At 44.3% G+C, this 15,948-nt stretch overlaps 1 protein-coding gene across 1 annotated transcript; it reads right to left on the reverse strand.

The window, feature by feature from the left end:
• Window positions 1-2,899: 2,899 nt before the first annotated feature.
• Window positions 2,900-3,437, reverse strand: LOC101560252 (39S ribosomal protein L42, mitochondrial-like). The gene has a single exon (XM_004638984.2). The coding sequence runs from the start codon at window positions 3,394-3,396 to the stop codon at window positions 2,962-2,964; it is 435 nt and encodes a 144-aa protein (XP_004639041.1). The 5' UTR covers window positions 3,397-3,437; the 3' UTR covers window positions 2,900-2,961.
• Window positions 3,438-15,948: the final 12,511 nt, after the last annotated feature.

Below are 15,948 nucleotides of genomic sequence, written 5' to 3' on the forward strand. Positions count from 1 at the left end.
TTGTTATTATTGTTATTATTATTAATGTATTTGGTTGTTACAGGGTCTCCCTATGCAGCTCAGACTCATAGTGATCCTCCTGTTTTCAGCCTCCCCAGCTCTGGGATTACAGGGTACACCACTATGCCTAGACTCTGTAGCCAGCTCTGCCCCCTCTGGGGGTGTGGCTGGCACAGCATGTGGTGCTGGGGATGGAGCCACTGTCCCTGCGCTTACCTAAGCAGGTGCTTTAGTCCACTGAGCTATCTTGCCAGCCCCTTGCAGGTAAATTTTTAATTAATTTTCAACTTCATTGACTGATATCAGGTTATTTAGAATTGTTTTATCTTCTTCGTTTAGTTTTGGCAATTTGATTGTAACTGGGAATCTGTTTCTTTTGTGTTTTCCATCTTATTAGACTATAGGTTCTCATAATAGATGGTAATGATCTGGCAGCAGTCCTTAGGTGGGCCTCCCACACCCAGCACCACACTAGTTCAGTTCAGGTGGGTGTAGCAAGTTGACCACCAATTGGCAATCCACCACACATGGGGTGTTCAAGTCAGAGTCTCTTACTCCTTTAAAAGGGATTCTTAAGCACTGGAAGATGTTTGACCCCTAAGTGTTTAAAGAGTGCCATTTAATATTTTTCTGCACAAACACATGGCCTGCCTACCCTCTAGAGCCAAAATGGAATGCAAAGGGAATTATTATTATTATTTTTTTGGCGGAACTGGGGATTGAAGCAAAGGAAATTATTAATTGTGATGTCCTTGTACAACCAAAATCATACTAAAAAAAAGAGAAAAGAAATTGTCAGAACTGCCAATTTTTATATTATTTCTTAATCTAAAGAATGCTTAAACATTCTTTAGATTAAGAAATAATTGGGCTGGGGAGATAGCTTGGCACCATAAGTGCCTGTCTGGCAAGCTCAGGAACAGGGGTTTGATCCCCAGCACCACATGCCGTACTGGCCCCAGCCCTACCCCGAGTGCGTTGAGCAGGCCACAGAGTCTGTGTATGATGGCCTGGGCGTGGTGATGGATGCCTGTAATCCCAATCCTGAGGAGGCTGAAAACAGGAGGATCACTATGAGTCCAACTTGCATAGTTAGACCGTGTACCAATTACATTAAAATAATAATAATAATAATTATTATTATTATCATCATCATCATCATCACCATTATTATTGAGCCAGGGATGTAGTTCAGCAGCACAGCATCTGCTTGGCAAGTGTGAGATCATGAGTTCAAATCATAGTACCCCCAAAAATATCTTATTTATGCTCAGAGTATAATTATAATCCATATGAGCCTACCTATGTTCTATGTCTCTTTCTCTCAGTGACTTAAAGCAGATCAAGCTAGAACTAAGGACATTTTCAGATGACCCTAATAAGTACATTGATGTCTTTACAGGATTTATTCAGACATCTAAGCTAGGCTGGAAAGATAGAGTGTTAATCTTAAATCAGACATTGACTTCTAATGAGAGACAAGCCGCATTACAAGCTGCTATTACATTTGGGGATGAATATCATATTATTAATTTTAAACAGCCAGAAGAGAGCCAGGGGAACAATCAGTTCATACTGGAGCCCAAGTAGTCCCTACCCAAGACCCCTGCTGGTCTAATAACCAGACAGGAGATTGGAACAGGGGACATTTTCAAGTGTGTATTCTGAAAGGTTTAAGGAAGATGAAAAACAAGCCCTGTAATTATTTCAAATTGTCAGATATTTACCAGGAGAAAGATGAACCCTCTGCCTTCCTACATTGTTTACTAAAGGCATTGGTAAGACATATGATGTCCATAGCTCCTGATTCAAGAAGAGGACAGATTTTGCTTAAATACATGTCTATTACTGTGTCAGCCCCAGATATTAGAAAAAAGCAACAAATGATATGTTTTGCTGCAGATAGCTCATTTGATACTTTACTAAAAACTGCCATCTTAGTATTCTATTATCTGGACTGGTAGAAAGCCAAGGAGAGAAAACAAAGAGACCAAATAGTGACTGCCTTTGTTGTGGCCTTAAAGAAAAACAGACTCTCAGAGTGATTGTTGGAGTTATATGCCTACCTAAGATGAAAATGTCTGGGGTCTACTGAGAGCCTTTAGAGAGACCCTCTGTAGAGTTTCTCTGACTGTCGATAAACAACTATGACCTCCTTTACCTGAAGAAGCCAAATCAGTCATCGCCCTTTACTCCCTCACGAGGGAGACATTTCAGAATGTGAAATGTTATATAGGCAGCTAAGCTGTTTTGTTTGTTTGTTTTTGTTTTTTGAGACAGGGTTTTACTATGTAGTTCAGGCTGGCCTTGGATTCACTTTGTAGCCCAGGTAGGACTCAAACTCACAGCTATCTTCCAGGCAGCTAAGTCACATGAAAATATCATAGGCAATCAGACAGGGCTAAGCCCTCAAGGGAGCCAGTGCAGAAGATGAGCTACTTTGCAACTGAGGGGTAGACAGACACCTCTGCTGTGGGCAAGACATCAAGACAGAAGAGAACACATGCTTCCCACATACTTCCTAAGGATAAACATCAGGGACTGATCATCTAAAGAGGTAAGAGTCACCTTGAGGAAGCCAGTAGGAGCCACTGACCCAAGCCCTGTGGGGAAAGCACCAGTTCTATAGTCTGCTTGACACATGACTTGCTTCTCCATTTGATCCTGATTGAATCAATTTTACCTGAGCAGTTATGCTCATAGTCTTCTTGGGGCTGGGGAGATGGCTCAGTGGGATAAGTGCTTCCCTGTCAAGCACAAGGGCCTGAGTTCAATCCCTGGTTCCACCAAAAAAAAAAAAAAAAAAAAAAAAAGTGCTTCCCTGTCATAGTCTTCTTTTTTTTTTATGTGAAAAGACATTTTATTATTTGACTATTACCATATAAGTATTAGGGTATTTCTTCCAGTGGCAAACTAAGCACAGGATAACATTTCTCTTCGATTCTCCCATGAATCTCAATATCATCTGTCTTTTGGAGGATTCAGTTTCATACAACGTCTGTGATACTGCCCGCGAGGATACCAACGATGCTTCGTTGTGAAGAACATTTTGCTAAGTTGTTCTATCATGGGTCCTTGCTCAAGGAATTCACTTTCATTTTCTTCTAATCTGGTTTTCAGCACTTGATCATGTGTTTCTTCAATATTATGGACAAGATCTGGTTGAGGCATAGGTCTTGTGTGTTCATATGGAATGTCCACAGAAGGGTGGTAGCATACTATTGTCCTGCCATCAGATGTCAAAGCAAGCTCTACTTTGCAATTATAGTCATCTGGAAGAGAAGAATACGTAGATTTACAGCAAACATGAGATAAAGCTCCATTTTGGATTGGAAATAAATGCTTCAAGAGAGCTCTTTTTGATATGGCCCATCTTACTGCTGCTGCCACCGTCATAGTACCTGAAGAAGCTTGTCAGGATACGAAAAAAGATGTGGAAGAAATTGCCTTGAAAATCTGCTGCTAGGCACCAATTTTCATTCCACTAGGCCGCCATCTTGCCCGCCTGTCATAGTCTTCTTGTTTGACTATAGTTTTCTCATACTCACCTGTGATTTCCCATTTTTCCCACCTTGGCCCTGCCTCACACCATGGATTTGCTCAAAAAAATGCCTGGAAAAGGCAGAGTCCTTGGCAACTCAATTGGATCCTCTGCGCTCGCTATCTCTCTCTCTCTCTCAGACAGAAGCTTTCTATCCTCCAATAAATACATTCCACTTTTAAGAAAGAAAGACAGAAAACAAATACTTATGTCCATGCAGAAGATTGTCCCTGACTGTTCACATTAGTTAGCCTTCTTGTTAGTAATGGCAGTGGATACACCCAAATGCTCACAGGTCTTGTGTTGATCAGGAGGAAGCCTGGTCTGACTCCTGTTGGACTAACCCAATGAGACACCTGAGGGTCACCACCCTCCCAGGCCCTAGCTGTCTCCATTACAGTGTAGTGAAGAGAGCCAAAGGTTCTGTGATGCTTTCACTTAGCCAGGAAAGGTCCACACTGATCATCCTCCATGACAAACCTCCCACCCCAGGACCTGTGCAGTTCAGGTGAAGACAGGTACAGAGCCCTCACCCCAGACCCAGGTACCTGCTTCTGGGTCTGGACACTTTCCAACACAGGGTCCTTTTCCAGCCTGCTTCCCTGACTCTGTGACCTCCTGGAATACTTTTTGTTACAGTTACTTATTTGTGTGCCCAGTTCCACCACTTTCCATCTGGGATTTGCTAAAGGAAAATGATAGTTGTTACATCGCCTTAAAGATAGTACCACAGCAAGAGGGTTTTGCAGTGGAGGAGGGAGATCAGGCCCAACTCCTAATCCAGCCTGGCTGAGGGGAATTTGCAGTCAAGGAACTGGTGGAGTCAGTGGATAGAAATGACAGAGTAAACTTCTGGGCCCTGATGGAGAGGTAGTGGCTTAGCCTTCTGCTGTGGTTAAACTTAAGAGAGCTTCTGGTGGAAGGCCCATGACAATTTTTGATGAGTCTGATTAATGACATGGGGGAGGAGACAGAGCAGAGATTCCTCACTGATAGTGGCTTATCAAGCAGGGTTTTCATTCAAACCCTGCTGAAGCTGTGCAAATTGAACTGACTTGTTAGAAAGCTGTTGGCTGTGCACCCTGAGGGCCCTAAAACTAGACTTAGTTTTTGATCCAGATTTTGCCCCTAGGAATGTCTCCAAGAAAATCTGAAATATATTAAAAAGCATGATGTACAAAGGTGTTTATCTCAGTCACTTTTCTCTCTTTTCTTGGGGAAATGCCCAACACCCAGAATTAAGGAAGAAAGGTTTATTTAGTTCACAGTTAGTGGAGGTTTCAGTTCATACTTGGCTGGCTCCAAGGCAGAGTGGCACATGGCAGAGGGCAGCTGTTCATGGCTGTGGAAAACAACAAAGAGTGGGCCAGCAAGATAGTTCAGTGGACTAAATTCCTGCTCAGGCAAGTTGAGGGACCAGGGTTCCATCTCCAGCCAGCCACCAAAACTGGGTGTGGTGACACAGGTCTGTAATCCCAGCCCTGGGGAGGCTGAAAACAGAAGGATCACTACAAGTCTGAGCTGCATAGTGAGACAGACTTTGTACCAAATACAGTAAAAAAGAAATAGCAAAGAATGCCGGGGAGATAGCTGAGTGGGATAAATGCCTTCCTTGCAAGTGCAAGGTCCTGAGTTCCATTCCTGGTATGACAAGCAAGCAAGCAAGCAAGCAAGAAAAAAAGAAAGAAAGAAAGAAAGAAAGAAAGAAAGAAAGAAAGAAAGAAAGAGAGAGAGAGAAAGAAAGAAAGAAAGAAAGAAAGAAAGAAAGAAAGAAGAAAGAAAACCCTGACAGAAAAAAAAAAAAAAACCCAGCAATGAGAAAAGGGAGGGGCAGCATCTGTGGCAGTTTGAAGGCTCTCTCCTCTCCCCATATTGTATTCAGGCTATCCACCCCAGAGTGAATGTAGCACTCACACCCATAATCCCAGCATTGGATCATGAATTAATCACAAACCCTACCTAGAAGTCACCCCAATAATTGCATGGTGCTTTGGGGGAAAAACAGCTAGACACAAACCATAACAGTGTTCATAACAATTTTAATTGCTAAGAATCCTTTTGTTGAGGTGAAGGGACAATGAAATTATTAATGTCAGAAACAAAACTTTATGAAAGTGTATAAGATGGTGATTGTGTGAAGGCTGGGGATATATAGCTCAGCAGCTTAAGCACCTGGCTGCCACATGCAAGGTCCTGAGTTTGGTCCTTGGTAAAAAAAAAAAAAAAAAAAAAAAAAAAAGATGGTGATTGTGTATAACAATATGAGAAATGCTTTTGTTGAATGGGCAATCAGGCCATAAAGTTATACATTTACTGTGATCATAACTATATGAGATGGAAACTGCAGAGAGACTACAGAAAGTCTGAAAATGCTTTAGAGACACAAATCTACCTGGCTCTCAAGTTTCTATACACCTTGTGAGCAAAGGCACTGACAGCCCCAGTCCTTTGATTAGTTTTACATAGAAGACAGTCTTTAGTTTAGAAATAGAAGCTCCACCTGGAGCAGAGGGCAGAGCTGTCGGCTGCCCAGAATAACAGATACCGGGGGCAAAGGCAGCTGTACTTATATCTCATTACAAAGTTCAAGGTTTCCTAAGCTTGGGATTTCTTAGCTCTGATGCAAACCTTCTGAGAGTACAGCATGAACAGGAGCTGCTTCCACATTTACACAACTGTGACCAAGTGCCTGAGGGTTCTTGTGCTCAATACATATAGAAATCGCGAACAGGCAAAGTATAGCTCTTTTAGTGTGAATAGCCCTGCGCTTTGAATACCAGCAACTACTGCTCCTAGGGTTAGGCCCTTCCTTCCCTCTCAGAACCACCAGTTATCAGCAGCCCTCAGCAACTCTTGCAAAAGATGATAGCTCCTGGCACCTCGCCATTATTCACTGTTGCTAACTGCCTTTGGTGTTACTGGCTCCAGGCACTGGTGTCTTTTAGCACCAGCAACCTATGGTATTACCAGCTCTTAGTGCTCTCAGTTCAGCCTGCTCTATTTGAGATAGAAATCACAAAAGGACAATAATACACCACTTAGAAGAGGTCTTATTAGGATTCATGCTGAAGCATAAGAGGCATAAGAGGGAACCATGCATAAGCTGACTTGCTAAGAGTGTGGAGGAAGTTGCTTGTATAGAGGAAAAAGATGGGCTCATTCACTGTCATTGTCAGACTTTCTGTTTAACTATGAGGTGGAAGAGATCCTCACAGACCTGATTGTGGAGGGCTGCAGTGAGGCAGCAGCATCCAGGTGGCGGAGTCACCTGGGATGCATTTGTGGCAACGTTCCTTAACACAAAAGCAAATGTCTAAAGGGGCAGCTGTGGATCAGTTACTGCAGCTGTGGATCACCTGCTGCAGCTGTGGATCACCTGCTGCTGCTGTGGCTCACCTTCTGCAGCTGTGGTCAGCTACATGGTGTTTGGGCATCCACAGAAGACACGTAAGTAAAAAGGTCCTCCTGATGGGGAATATCAATCTCCTGTCTCATGACCATGAAACCCATATTGCCTGCTGTGCTGTCACGAAATTCTTTTCCCTAACCCAGGAGTGTCATGTCTTCTGTCAATAGCTACAGAACAGTAGCAGAGTAATTTGTTATTTTGAAAACAGTGTACAGTCTCATACCTTTTGCAGTAGTTGAGCCCAAGTCATTGGGACCTTAACGTTTTCCTCATTTGTTTTGGTTTCTGGTGGATTTCTTCTCTGTCTTGGGTGCTGAGGATTGAAGCCAGAAGCTCTCTCGTGCTAAGCATGTCTGTGCCACTGAGCTACAACCCTGGACCCAAGTCTTTTTGTTTTTTCTACTTTAAAAAATTTTAGCATTCTTTTCTTGATCATGACTTTTTTTATAGTGGCATTGATCTACAGTCAGTCTTCATTATTCAGAGATCCCATGTTTATACATTTCAGCACCTACTTGCTAGCATTTGTGTGTCCCCCAAATAAATATTTGTGATGCTGTGTTCAGTCCTGAACTTGTATAGCACAGAACAGTGAAATTTATAGCCATTTGACAAATTCATGTCCAGCTGAGATCAGGCAAAGTGATACTCTGCCTTTTTTTTTTTTTTTTTTTTGGTATTTTAGTACAGGGTCTACAGGGTCTCCATAGATCGGACTCATAGTCATCCTCCTATATTCAGCCTCCCAAGCGCTGGGATTACAGGCATGTGCTACCATTCCCAGTCTCATTTACCATCTCAGCGCACCCAGGGGGCGGGGCTGGCATGGCACTCCAGGGCTCAAACCGCAGTCCCTGCGCTCTGCCTAAGCAGGTGTTTTAGTCCGTTGAGCTATCTGGCCGGCCCCAACTCTGCCTTGTTGTTTCAGCTCTCATGCTGTAAACAGGTGTCCTTTCTACAGGCTCTGTAGTGCCATATTTTTGTAATTTTCTTCTTCTTACTGGATGATTTTACTGTTTAAAATGCTCCCTCGGAGTAGTGCTAACATGCTCTCTGGTGTTCCCCAGAAGGTGGTGTCCGGCCTCATTTACAGTGCTGTTGGCTGTAGGTCCAATATTAATAGGTCAACAATGTATTTTAAATAAAATGTCTTTGAATAAAAGCACACAAGAGACCAAGTTATGTGTTGAACGCTGGACAAGAGAGTGGCACTAACGTGTCCTTGTATCTTCACGGGAACAAGGCTTTGCTTTCTGAAGGATTTTTTTTTTTTTTTTTTTTTGCCAGCTCAGGATGGCTGGGTCTGGTAAGGCATGAGGATCTGGGCATTGAATCACAGTGTCCTGAGCCTGAAGGGTTTGTTTTCTAATGCAGTGATGTTGTTTTTTAATTTTTATTTATTTATTTATTTTTTATTTTAATAATTTTTTTTGGAACCAGGGAATGAACTCATGCCCTTGCCCTTGCCAGGGAAGCGCTTATTCCACTGAGCCATCTCTCCAGCCCCACCAATGCAGTGATTTTAATAACTACCACAAATCATGAAAAACAGCTGCTTTATAAAGTCAGGAGAAATCAGAAGGAGTTCTTTTGTGCTGAGTAGGTTGTCAAGCACCACCCTGACCCTGGCTTCAGCCAGGACTCAGGCCCTTTTGTGAAGTGCTGACCTCTTCAGAGTCAGGGCCCCTAACCCGACCTACAGATATTCATGTTCTGCCCTTTGCTTGTGTGCATTCCTTCATTTCTACAAATCTCGATTGCCACAATTACAAAATGACAATTGTGCATCCTTAATAGACAATCTTGGAGCCCTCCGGCCCATACTTTAACACTCTGCTTTGTACCCACTTACCACTGTGCTCCCTCCAGAGCAGCCATCCTCCCCGAGGCCTGCCAGCCCCACTCTGCAGAGGGTGATACATTTTGAGGGTCACAGCAGCTTCACGGCTCGCCTAGAGTCTTACGTTGGAGAAGAGGCAGATGACTGTTTCAAACTCTGATCTTGCCTACTCCGAAGCTTGGATTCTTTTCCACCACACTCCTCTGCAGCTGAGTCTTTAGTTTACTTCCCCAACTCACGACTTCCCTTTTGTTTGACTTGGTCTCCAACACACAGCAAAGCTTACTTCCTTCGCTATGACAAATAGAAACACCAAAAATGACACCCAGGATTTGGGGGCAGATTTATTTTACATCAACAGACACTGATAGGGAATCAATTGTCCCTCAAAATGTCAGTCCCCAAAGGCTCAGGGAGTTTTTGTTTTTTGGCAGAACTGGGGATTGAACTCAGGCCCTTGTGCTTGCCAGGCAAGCACTTATTCTACTGCGCTACCTCCGCGACCCTCAAAGGGAGGTTTTTGTGGGGTCTGCAAGGGGAAATACAAAAGCAGAGTACTTGGCTGTCTTTGATTGGTTCTCACAATATGCATCGTAGTGACCAGCTATGTATCTCAGTATCCAGCCGTTTCTAGGAGACAGAAGCAAATGTAACTGTAACAGTAGCTATTACCTGGGCAACTGGAGTATACTGGCTCTTGGTGGGAAGTTCTGCTATACCTTCTCATAGCTCAAGCTCAGGCAGAAGGCTTATAGGGTCATTATGTAAAGCTTTTACTCTAAACTATGTTTCCCTACCAACTTAATGATTCTTGCATCTGTTAATTCCCTCCCAAGTGTGCACTGTAGGCAGATATACTTTATATCCAACTTTGCATTCTATCTTTTGCTTATCTTTAAAATAGTTCTCTTGGGGCTGGTGAGATGGCTCAGTGGTCTAAAGCACCTACTTAGAACAAGCTTAGTAAAGCACAGGGACCGCGGTTCAATCCCCCAGCACCACATGCCAGCCAGCCCTGCCCCCTGGTGGGCTGAGCTGGCCACACACACACACACACACACACACACACACAAATAAACAAGTAAATAAATAAAAATAAAATAAAATAAAATAGTTCTCTTGGGGCTGGGGAGATGGCTTAGTGGAATAAGCACTTCCCTGGCAAGTGCAAGGGCCTGAGTTCAATCCCCAGTTCTGCAAAAAAAAAAAAAAAAAAAAAAAAATAGTTCTCTTGGGGCTAGGGAGATAGCTCAGAGGTGTAAGTGCCTTCCTGGTGGGTGCAAGGTCCTGAGTTCAATCTCCAGTACCAAAAACCAAAATAGTTTTCTTGTTCTTTTTAATGGCTGTTTACCCTTCCTTAGATGGTAAGAAGAAATACATTTAACTGCGGTGGTTGTGTTATAGTAGCCCAATTCTTTCTGGAATATTTCTATTCTGGAATATTTTTCTTTCCCTCATTTTTAAGGGGTTTTTTTTGGGGGGTTGCTTTTTTTTTTTTTATTTTAGGGAAGGTTCTACAGGGTGTTCAGGGTCTCACTACTAGATCGGAGTCATAGTGATCCACCTGTTCACAGCCTCCCAAGACCTGGGATTACAGACACCTGCCACAAGGCCCAGTCTCAATTGCTGTCTCAGCATGGCCCCGGGGTGAGGCCAGCCCAAAAGGTTGGGGGCATCAAACCCCCTGCCCCTGCACCTGCTTGCAGGTGCTTTAATCTGCTGAGCTATTTGGCCAACAATTTAATGTTGTTCTGGGCTGTCTTGGGCAATGTCACACTCCTGAGAGGACATCTATAGCCTCCCCCGAGCAAGGCACACTGGGCATTTTCACCCTGAAGGGAGAATAGTGCAGTGTAAATGTTTCAAAGGAGAAGTGTCCTGAAAATCCAGTAGTTCATAGAATTTTATGCTCATTTTTCCAATGCAGTGAACAAATATAAGATCACCCTTGACATTCAGAAGGGGGGGGGGAACTTTTCTTTTCTTTCTTTTCTTTTCTTTTTTCTTGGTGGAACCAGGGATTGAACTCAGGCCCTTGTGCTTGCCAGGCAAGCACTTATTCTACTGAGTCATCTCCCTGGCCCCGGAGGGAACATTTCTTGTTCAGTTTTTTCCTGGTGCCTGGCACACAGTAGGTGCTTAGTAAATATTCATTCAGTAATTGTGAGTCACTTGGCTTAGGGGTATAGCTAAGTGGTAGAAAATATGCTTACTATCCACGTGACCTTGGATTAAATCTGCAATAACAACAAACAAATCAACTAATGGTGTTTATTTAATGAAGACTCAAGGTAAATCCAGAAGGATGGTAAAGCTCATCTAGAGAAAGACAAGCCTTTAAATGTGGTGAAGAAAATTCTTTTCTGTTTCTTTCTTTTTTTTCTAATTATATTTTATTTTGAGTAAAAACAAAAGCAAGAACAAAAATCAAAAGCAAAGACTGAAACAGGGTAAAATAGAACAATACCTATGTTACACATTTTCAAAACAAGAATAGCTGATTAACAATGGTTGATATATTATCTGTTTTTATAGATAATATAAAATGTCAAATCTGTTGCTCAGATTAACAGATATAGTTATGTAAGATGGGACATATGATTGAATATTACTTCTTGCTTTCAAGAAGAAAATTCTTTCAATCAACAATCAAGTAAGAAATGCCATGGCCACAAGGCACTTCTCAGAGTGCATCAAACTGATCCAAGCCTGGATACTTTTAGAAACCATCTCCTCCAATCTTATGACATCAATTGTGTGCTCTCGTAGGAAAAATCTCTCATTCTACAGACACAAGAATACAGTGCTCTCTCTTAGCTATGAATTTTCCATGGAAACCAGTTTTTGAGTGTTCTGTCTTGAATCTATGTTGAAGATATTAACTGAAGTAGATTTATTTCAGGGACAAAAAAATGAGAATATAAATCCTCCCAGGCTCAGATATAGGAGTGTCCGTGACTGCTGAGATGACTGGAGCTGGGGTTCTTCCTCATATCCTGCGGTCAGCTGAGTCATGGTGTTCAAGATGTTCCTGTCCTAGTCCCAGGGACTGGCAGCTATGTTACACCACATGATGAAGAAGAATTAAGGTTGTAGAATAAATTAGAGTTGCTAATCAACTGATACTAAAACAGGTAGGTTGGTCTGGGAGGTGCTTGAGTTCTTGATGACCCAGATGAACCCCTCTAATGACCCACTCATCTCCGGACTGTGTGTGCAGTACTGGGGGTTGCACTCAGGTGTTCATGCATACGTAGCAGACACTCTAACACTGAGCTGCATCTCCAACTTCTTGTCATGTGATGCAAGCAAAGTTCTTATTGTTGAAACCAGTCAGTAGGATAGGGTTTTCTGGTCCTTGTACCCAGAGCATTTCTCCACAGAGCCTGTAACACACAGAGGTCATCTGGGAGTTCTCCAGGTTTAACTCTCAGGTGCTAAAGGAAGTGCTTGTTCCCCATGTTTGCCCATGCTATGCCTTGTGCCTCGCATTCCTGCCCCCGCCACACCCTACTGCACCAACCTTGACATCTTGGGGCCAGCCTGCCTCCTTGGCTGTCCTTTGTTGTCCCTCCATTAGCCTGTGTTAGAAATCCCTTGCAGCCCTAGTCCCTGTACCCCTTTCTGGGTTGGGACCCAGAGCCTGAGCCATTGGTCCCACTTGTAGAACCTGACTTTGGTCCCGGCACTTACTAGGTCCCCAGGAATGGCTCCCTGAGTTGATCTGAAAGATGATAGTGACTTAGGATGTGATGAGACAGAATTAACCCATGACCGGGTGTAGGAAGATGTTAGGTTAGTAGCAGGGATGCCCGTTCTGTGCTTGAACACATGCTAGGCTCTTCTCAGCCCAGAAATCATTTAATCTGAACAACTGGCCCCTGAAGTAAGCTTTACTGGTTCCATTTGACAGATAGCTGATAAAAGGAGGATCAGAAAAATGAAGTAAGGTGCTGAAGGTCACATAGCTGCTAAGTAGACCTGCTAGAATTCATACTCAGCTCTCTCTGACTGAGTTAACAAAATAGTAACAGCTGACTATTACTATTTTGGTCACTGAATGCTAAGCTGCTGACGCAATGCTGTTAGCTCACCTAATAGTTCCAAAGAAGGTAAAAAGAGTCTCACAGTTACTACGTGGCCCAGCCCAGCAATAATGAGGAAGGCAGGCTGTGGCCTGCTGCACTGGCCAGGCTCCAGTGGCCCTGTGCTTACTCCACCATAAGCCACTGTATCCTGGCCCTGCTACTTGTCACTGACTAAGGCTCATGTCAAGCCCAGGTGTACAGGGCTAGAGTAGGGGAAGGAAAAGTCATCAGTTCTTACAGTGGTTTTGGTCTGGAGCAAGTTCACCCTTTGGGCCCTGCCCTGGGGTTATGGAGAGGGCTGAGGAACTCCCAGCCTGATGACATGGCAGTACCCAACCAGAGTGTGACTATGGCTTCCATGCTCAGGATGCCAGAGTGGGGGAGGGCAAGTTGTGACACAAATTAAGTCACTGGGTTAGCATGAGTAGGATGCTCAGGCTAGGATGGGAGGGTTCTAGACAGAGGACATAGAAGAATGAAGTGGCAATTTGGGTGCCCAGTCAGGAGCCAGAAAGTGGTGATGGAGCATTGCTTAATCCAAGACAGTGGTCCCCATTTGAACTTTGGGGTGAGCCCCTGGATAGAGTTCCTCACTGTTCATTAGCTGGAAGACCATGAAGGAATTCCCTAATGTGGGCAGAGGAACTTGCAAGTGTGAAGTTACAGATCTTGAGTTGGGGAGGATTATCCTGCACTATCCAGGTGGGCTCATTGGAATCTTATGAACTCTTAAAAGCAAAAGAGGAAAGCAGAGGAGTCTGTCAGAGAGAGGATGAAAGAGAGGTAGAAGGGCTCCAAGTATGGGAAGGACTTGACCAGGTAATGCCAGCTTTGAAGGACAGAAGGAGGGCCGGGGAGATGGCTTGGTGGAATAAGTGCTTCCCTGGCAAGCGAAAGGGCCTGAGTTCAATCCCCGGTTCCGCAAAAAAAAAAAAAGAAATTGAAGGACAGAAGGAGGCTGCTCATAAGAGCTGAACAGTCCCATGGATACCAGCAAGGAAATGGGACTTCAGTCCTGCCACCTCAAGGAACTAGATTCTGCCCAAAGTGCAAATGGGCAAGAGCAAGGGATTCTGTCCTGGAGCCTCCTGGGCTTCCACATGATGGGATTCTCGGGTATCTGTTTAAGCTTCTAAATCTGGTACTTTGTGAGTCTGACAGTTGAAGAAGAATATAGTGTCAGAGCGCTTTCTACCAGAGTGAGGGGCTAGTCGCCATCTCAAACTTGAGTCACTGTTAAGAGTGTTGTGCTCCCAATCCAGTTCTCTTAAATAGATGTGCAAGGTCACTTCTCCATGGTCTTGGGCTTCATGCCCAAACCACCCTCTGGATATAAGTGCACTTGTTCAAAAAAAAAAAAAAAAAAAGCCAATGCTGACCCACTTTTCCTAACTCTTTGGCTCAGACATATCCCTCTAAAAGGAAATTTATCCAAGTACACACTGCTCCAGGCTGACGTCACCCACTTCGACTGGATGCAGGAGCCCGGCCTGATAGAGATCTTAGAGGCTAGCGTCCAACGTCTACCTCATCATGGAGCAGCAGTCCTACAAATTGCTGGGCCTAGTCACTGCAGCAGCCTGGTGCTGAAGGGCTGGGCATATGGCCAGAGTCAGAGTCTCCTGCATGGCGTTTGGCCTCAGTGCACAAGCCCTGCTGTGTAAATCCTGGCAAGCCGAGATGCAGCAGTGCTTGCAATGAGTCATAGCAGTGATGGCGCCTCAGCAGCCTGATATGGCAGCTGCTACCATGACAGAAAGCCTCCTCAGGAAAACTGCCTTCCAAGCAGTTCTGGGTTTGGTCCAGTAGCTTCTGGTCACTTTCAGAGATCTGCACTAGGACTGGCATGTGAGGATGCTCCTCTTGGCAGATAGCAGAGCCCTGGGCTTTGTGGCTGGCCAGTATCTGTTTTGGTCCTGGGTCTCCAGTTGCTGAGTGGGAGAGGGCAGGCTGAGCCTCAGTGACCTATATGCAAAGTTGCGGGGAGGGCTGTATCAGTTTCCTACTGCTGCTCTAACAAATTGCCACAAACTCAGTTACTAGGACAACACAAATTCCTTATCTTACAAAGCTCTGGCGGTATCACCATCAGTGAGCTGTGTTTCTTTGGGAAGCTGTAGGGGAGGATCTAGCTTGCTCTTTTCAGCTTCCAGGCTGCTTGCCTTCTTTGCCTGGGGCTCCTTCCTCCTCCTTCAAGGCTAGCCCCGTAGTATAGCACATTCAAATCTGATCTCTGCCTTTGTTGTCACATCTTATCTGACTCTGACCCTCTTGCCTGCAGTTCATAGGGACTTTTGTGTTTATGTTGGGCCTACATGAATAATCCAGGATAATCTCCCATCACCAAATCTTGAATTTAATCACTATAGGTAAAATTCCCCTTTCTTGTAAGATTAGATTCACAGTTTCCAGGAATTAAGGTATTGACAGCTTTAGGGAATGTTATGAAGCCTCCCACAAGGTAATCATATCCATTTGAATATCATATATTCAGCTTTGGTGTATTAGTTACCTGGGACTGCTCTAGCAAAATACCACTGACTGGTGGCCTAAAGGACAGGCATCGATTGCCTCCCAGCACTGGAGGCAACCAGGCCAAGGTCAGTGTGTTGGCAGGCCTGGTTCCTTCTGAGGCTTTCCTGCTTGGCTTACAGGTAGCACCTTCTTTGTGTCTTCACGTGGCTGTCTCTCTGTCTCTGTCTGTGTGCTCATCTTTTCTTAAATGGCACCAGGTATACTGGTCTAATTCTTACCCTAATGACCCATCCAACTTCATTATCTCTTCCAAGACCCTTGCTTCTAATCTTGCCCCATTCAGACGTACTAAGTGTTAGGTATTTGGGGAACAGTGCAGTTCAGCTCCTAACACCTGGTGTCGCAGAGTTTGTGAACTATCCCGAAATTCTTGCCTTAGTATTTGTTTTTCCCAAAAGACTGGAGGACTCCCTACAGTAGAAGTTGGGTCCTGTCCATTTGCCCCACGGTGTTGTCCCCGGGCGGGGCATAGGACCCTGTGTGAAGCAAGGGTTGGTGAACTCTGTAGAGTGGACAAGCAAACGCTTGCCCAGCT

This window comes from Octodon degus, unplaced genomic scaffold (genome assembly GCF_000260255.1).
Source record: "Octodon degus isolate 3935 unplaced genomic scaffold, OctDeg1.0 scaffold00104, whole genome shotgun sequence".
Classification (NCBI taxonomy): Eukaryota; Metazoa; Chordata; class Mammalia; order Rodentia; family Octodontidae; genus Octodon; species Octodon degus.

Coding starts and splice junctions, on each gene's coding strand:
- LOC101560252 (XM_004638984.2), bottom strand. CDS start 3,396: ATGACGGTGGCAGCAGCAGTAAGATGGGCCATATCAAAAAGAGCTCTC.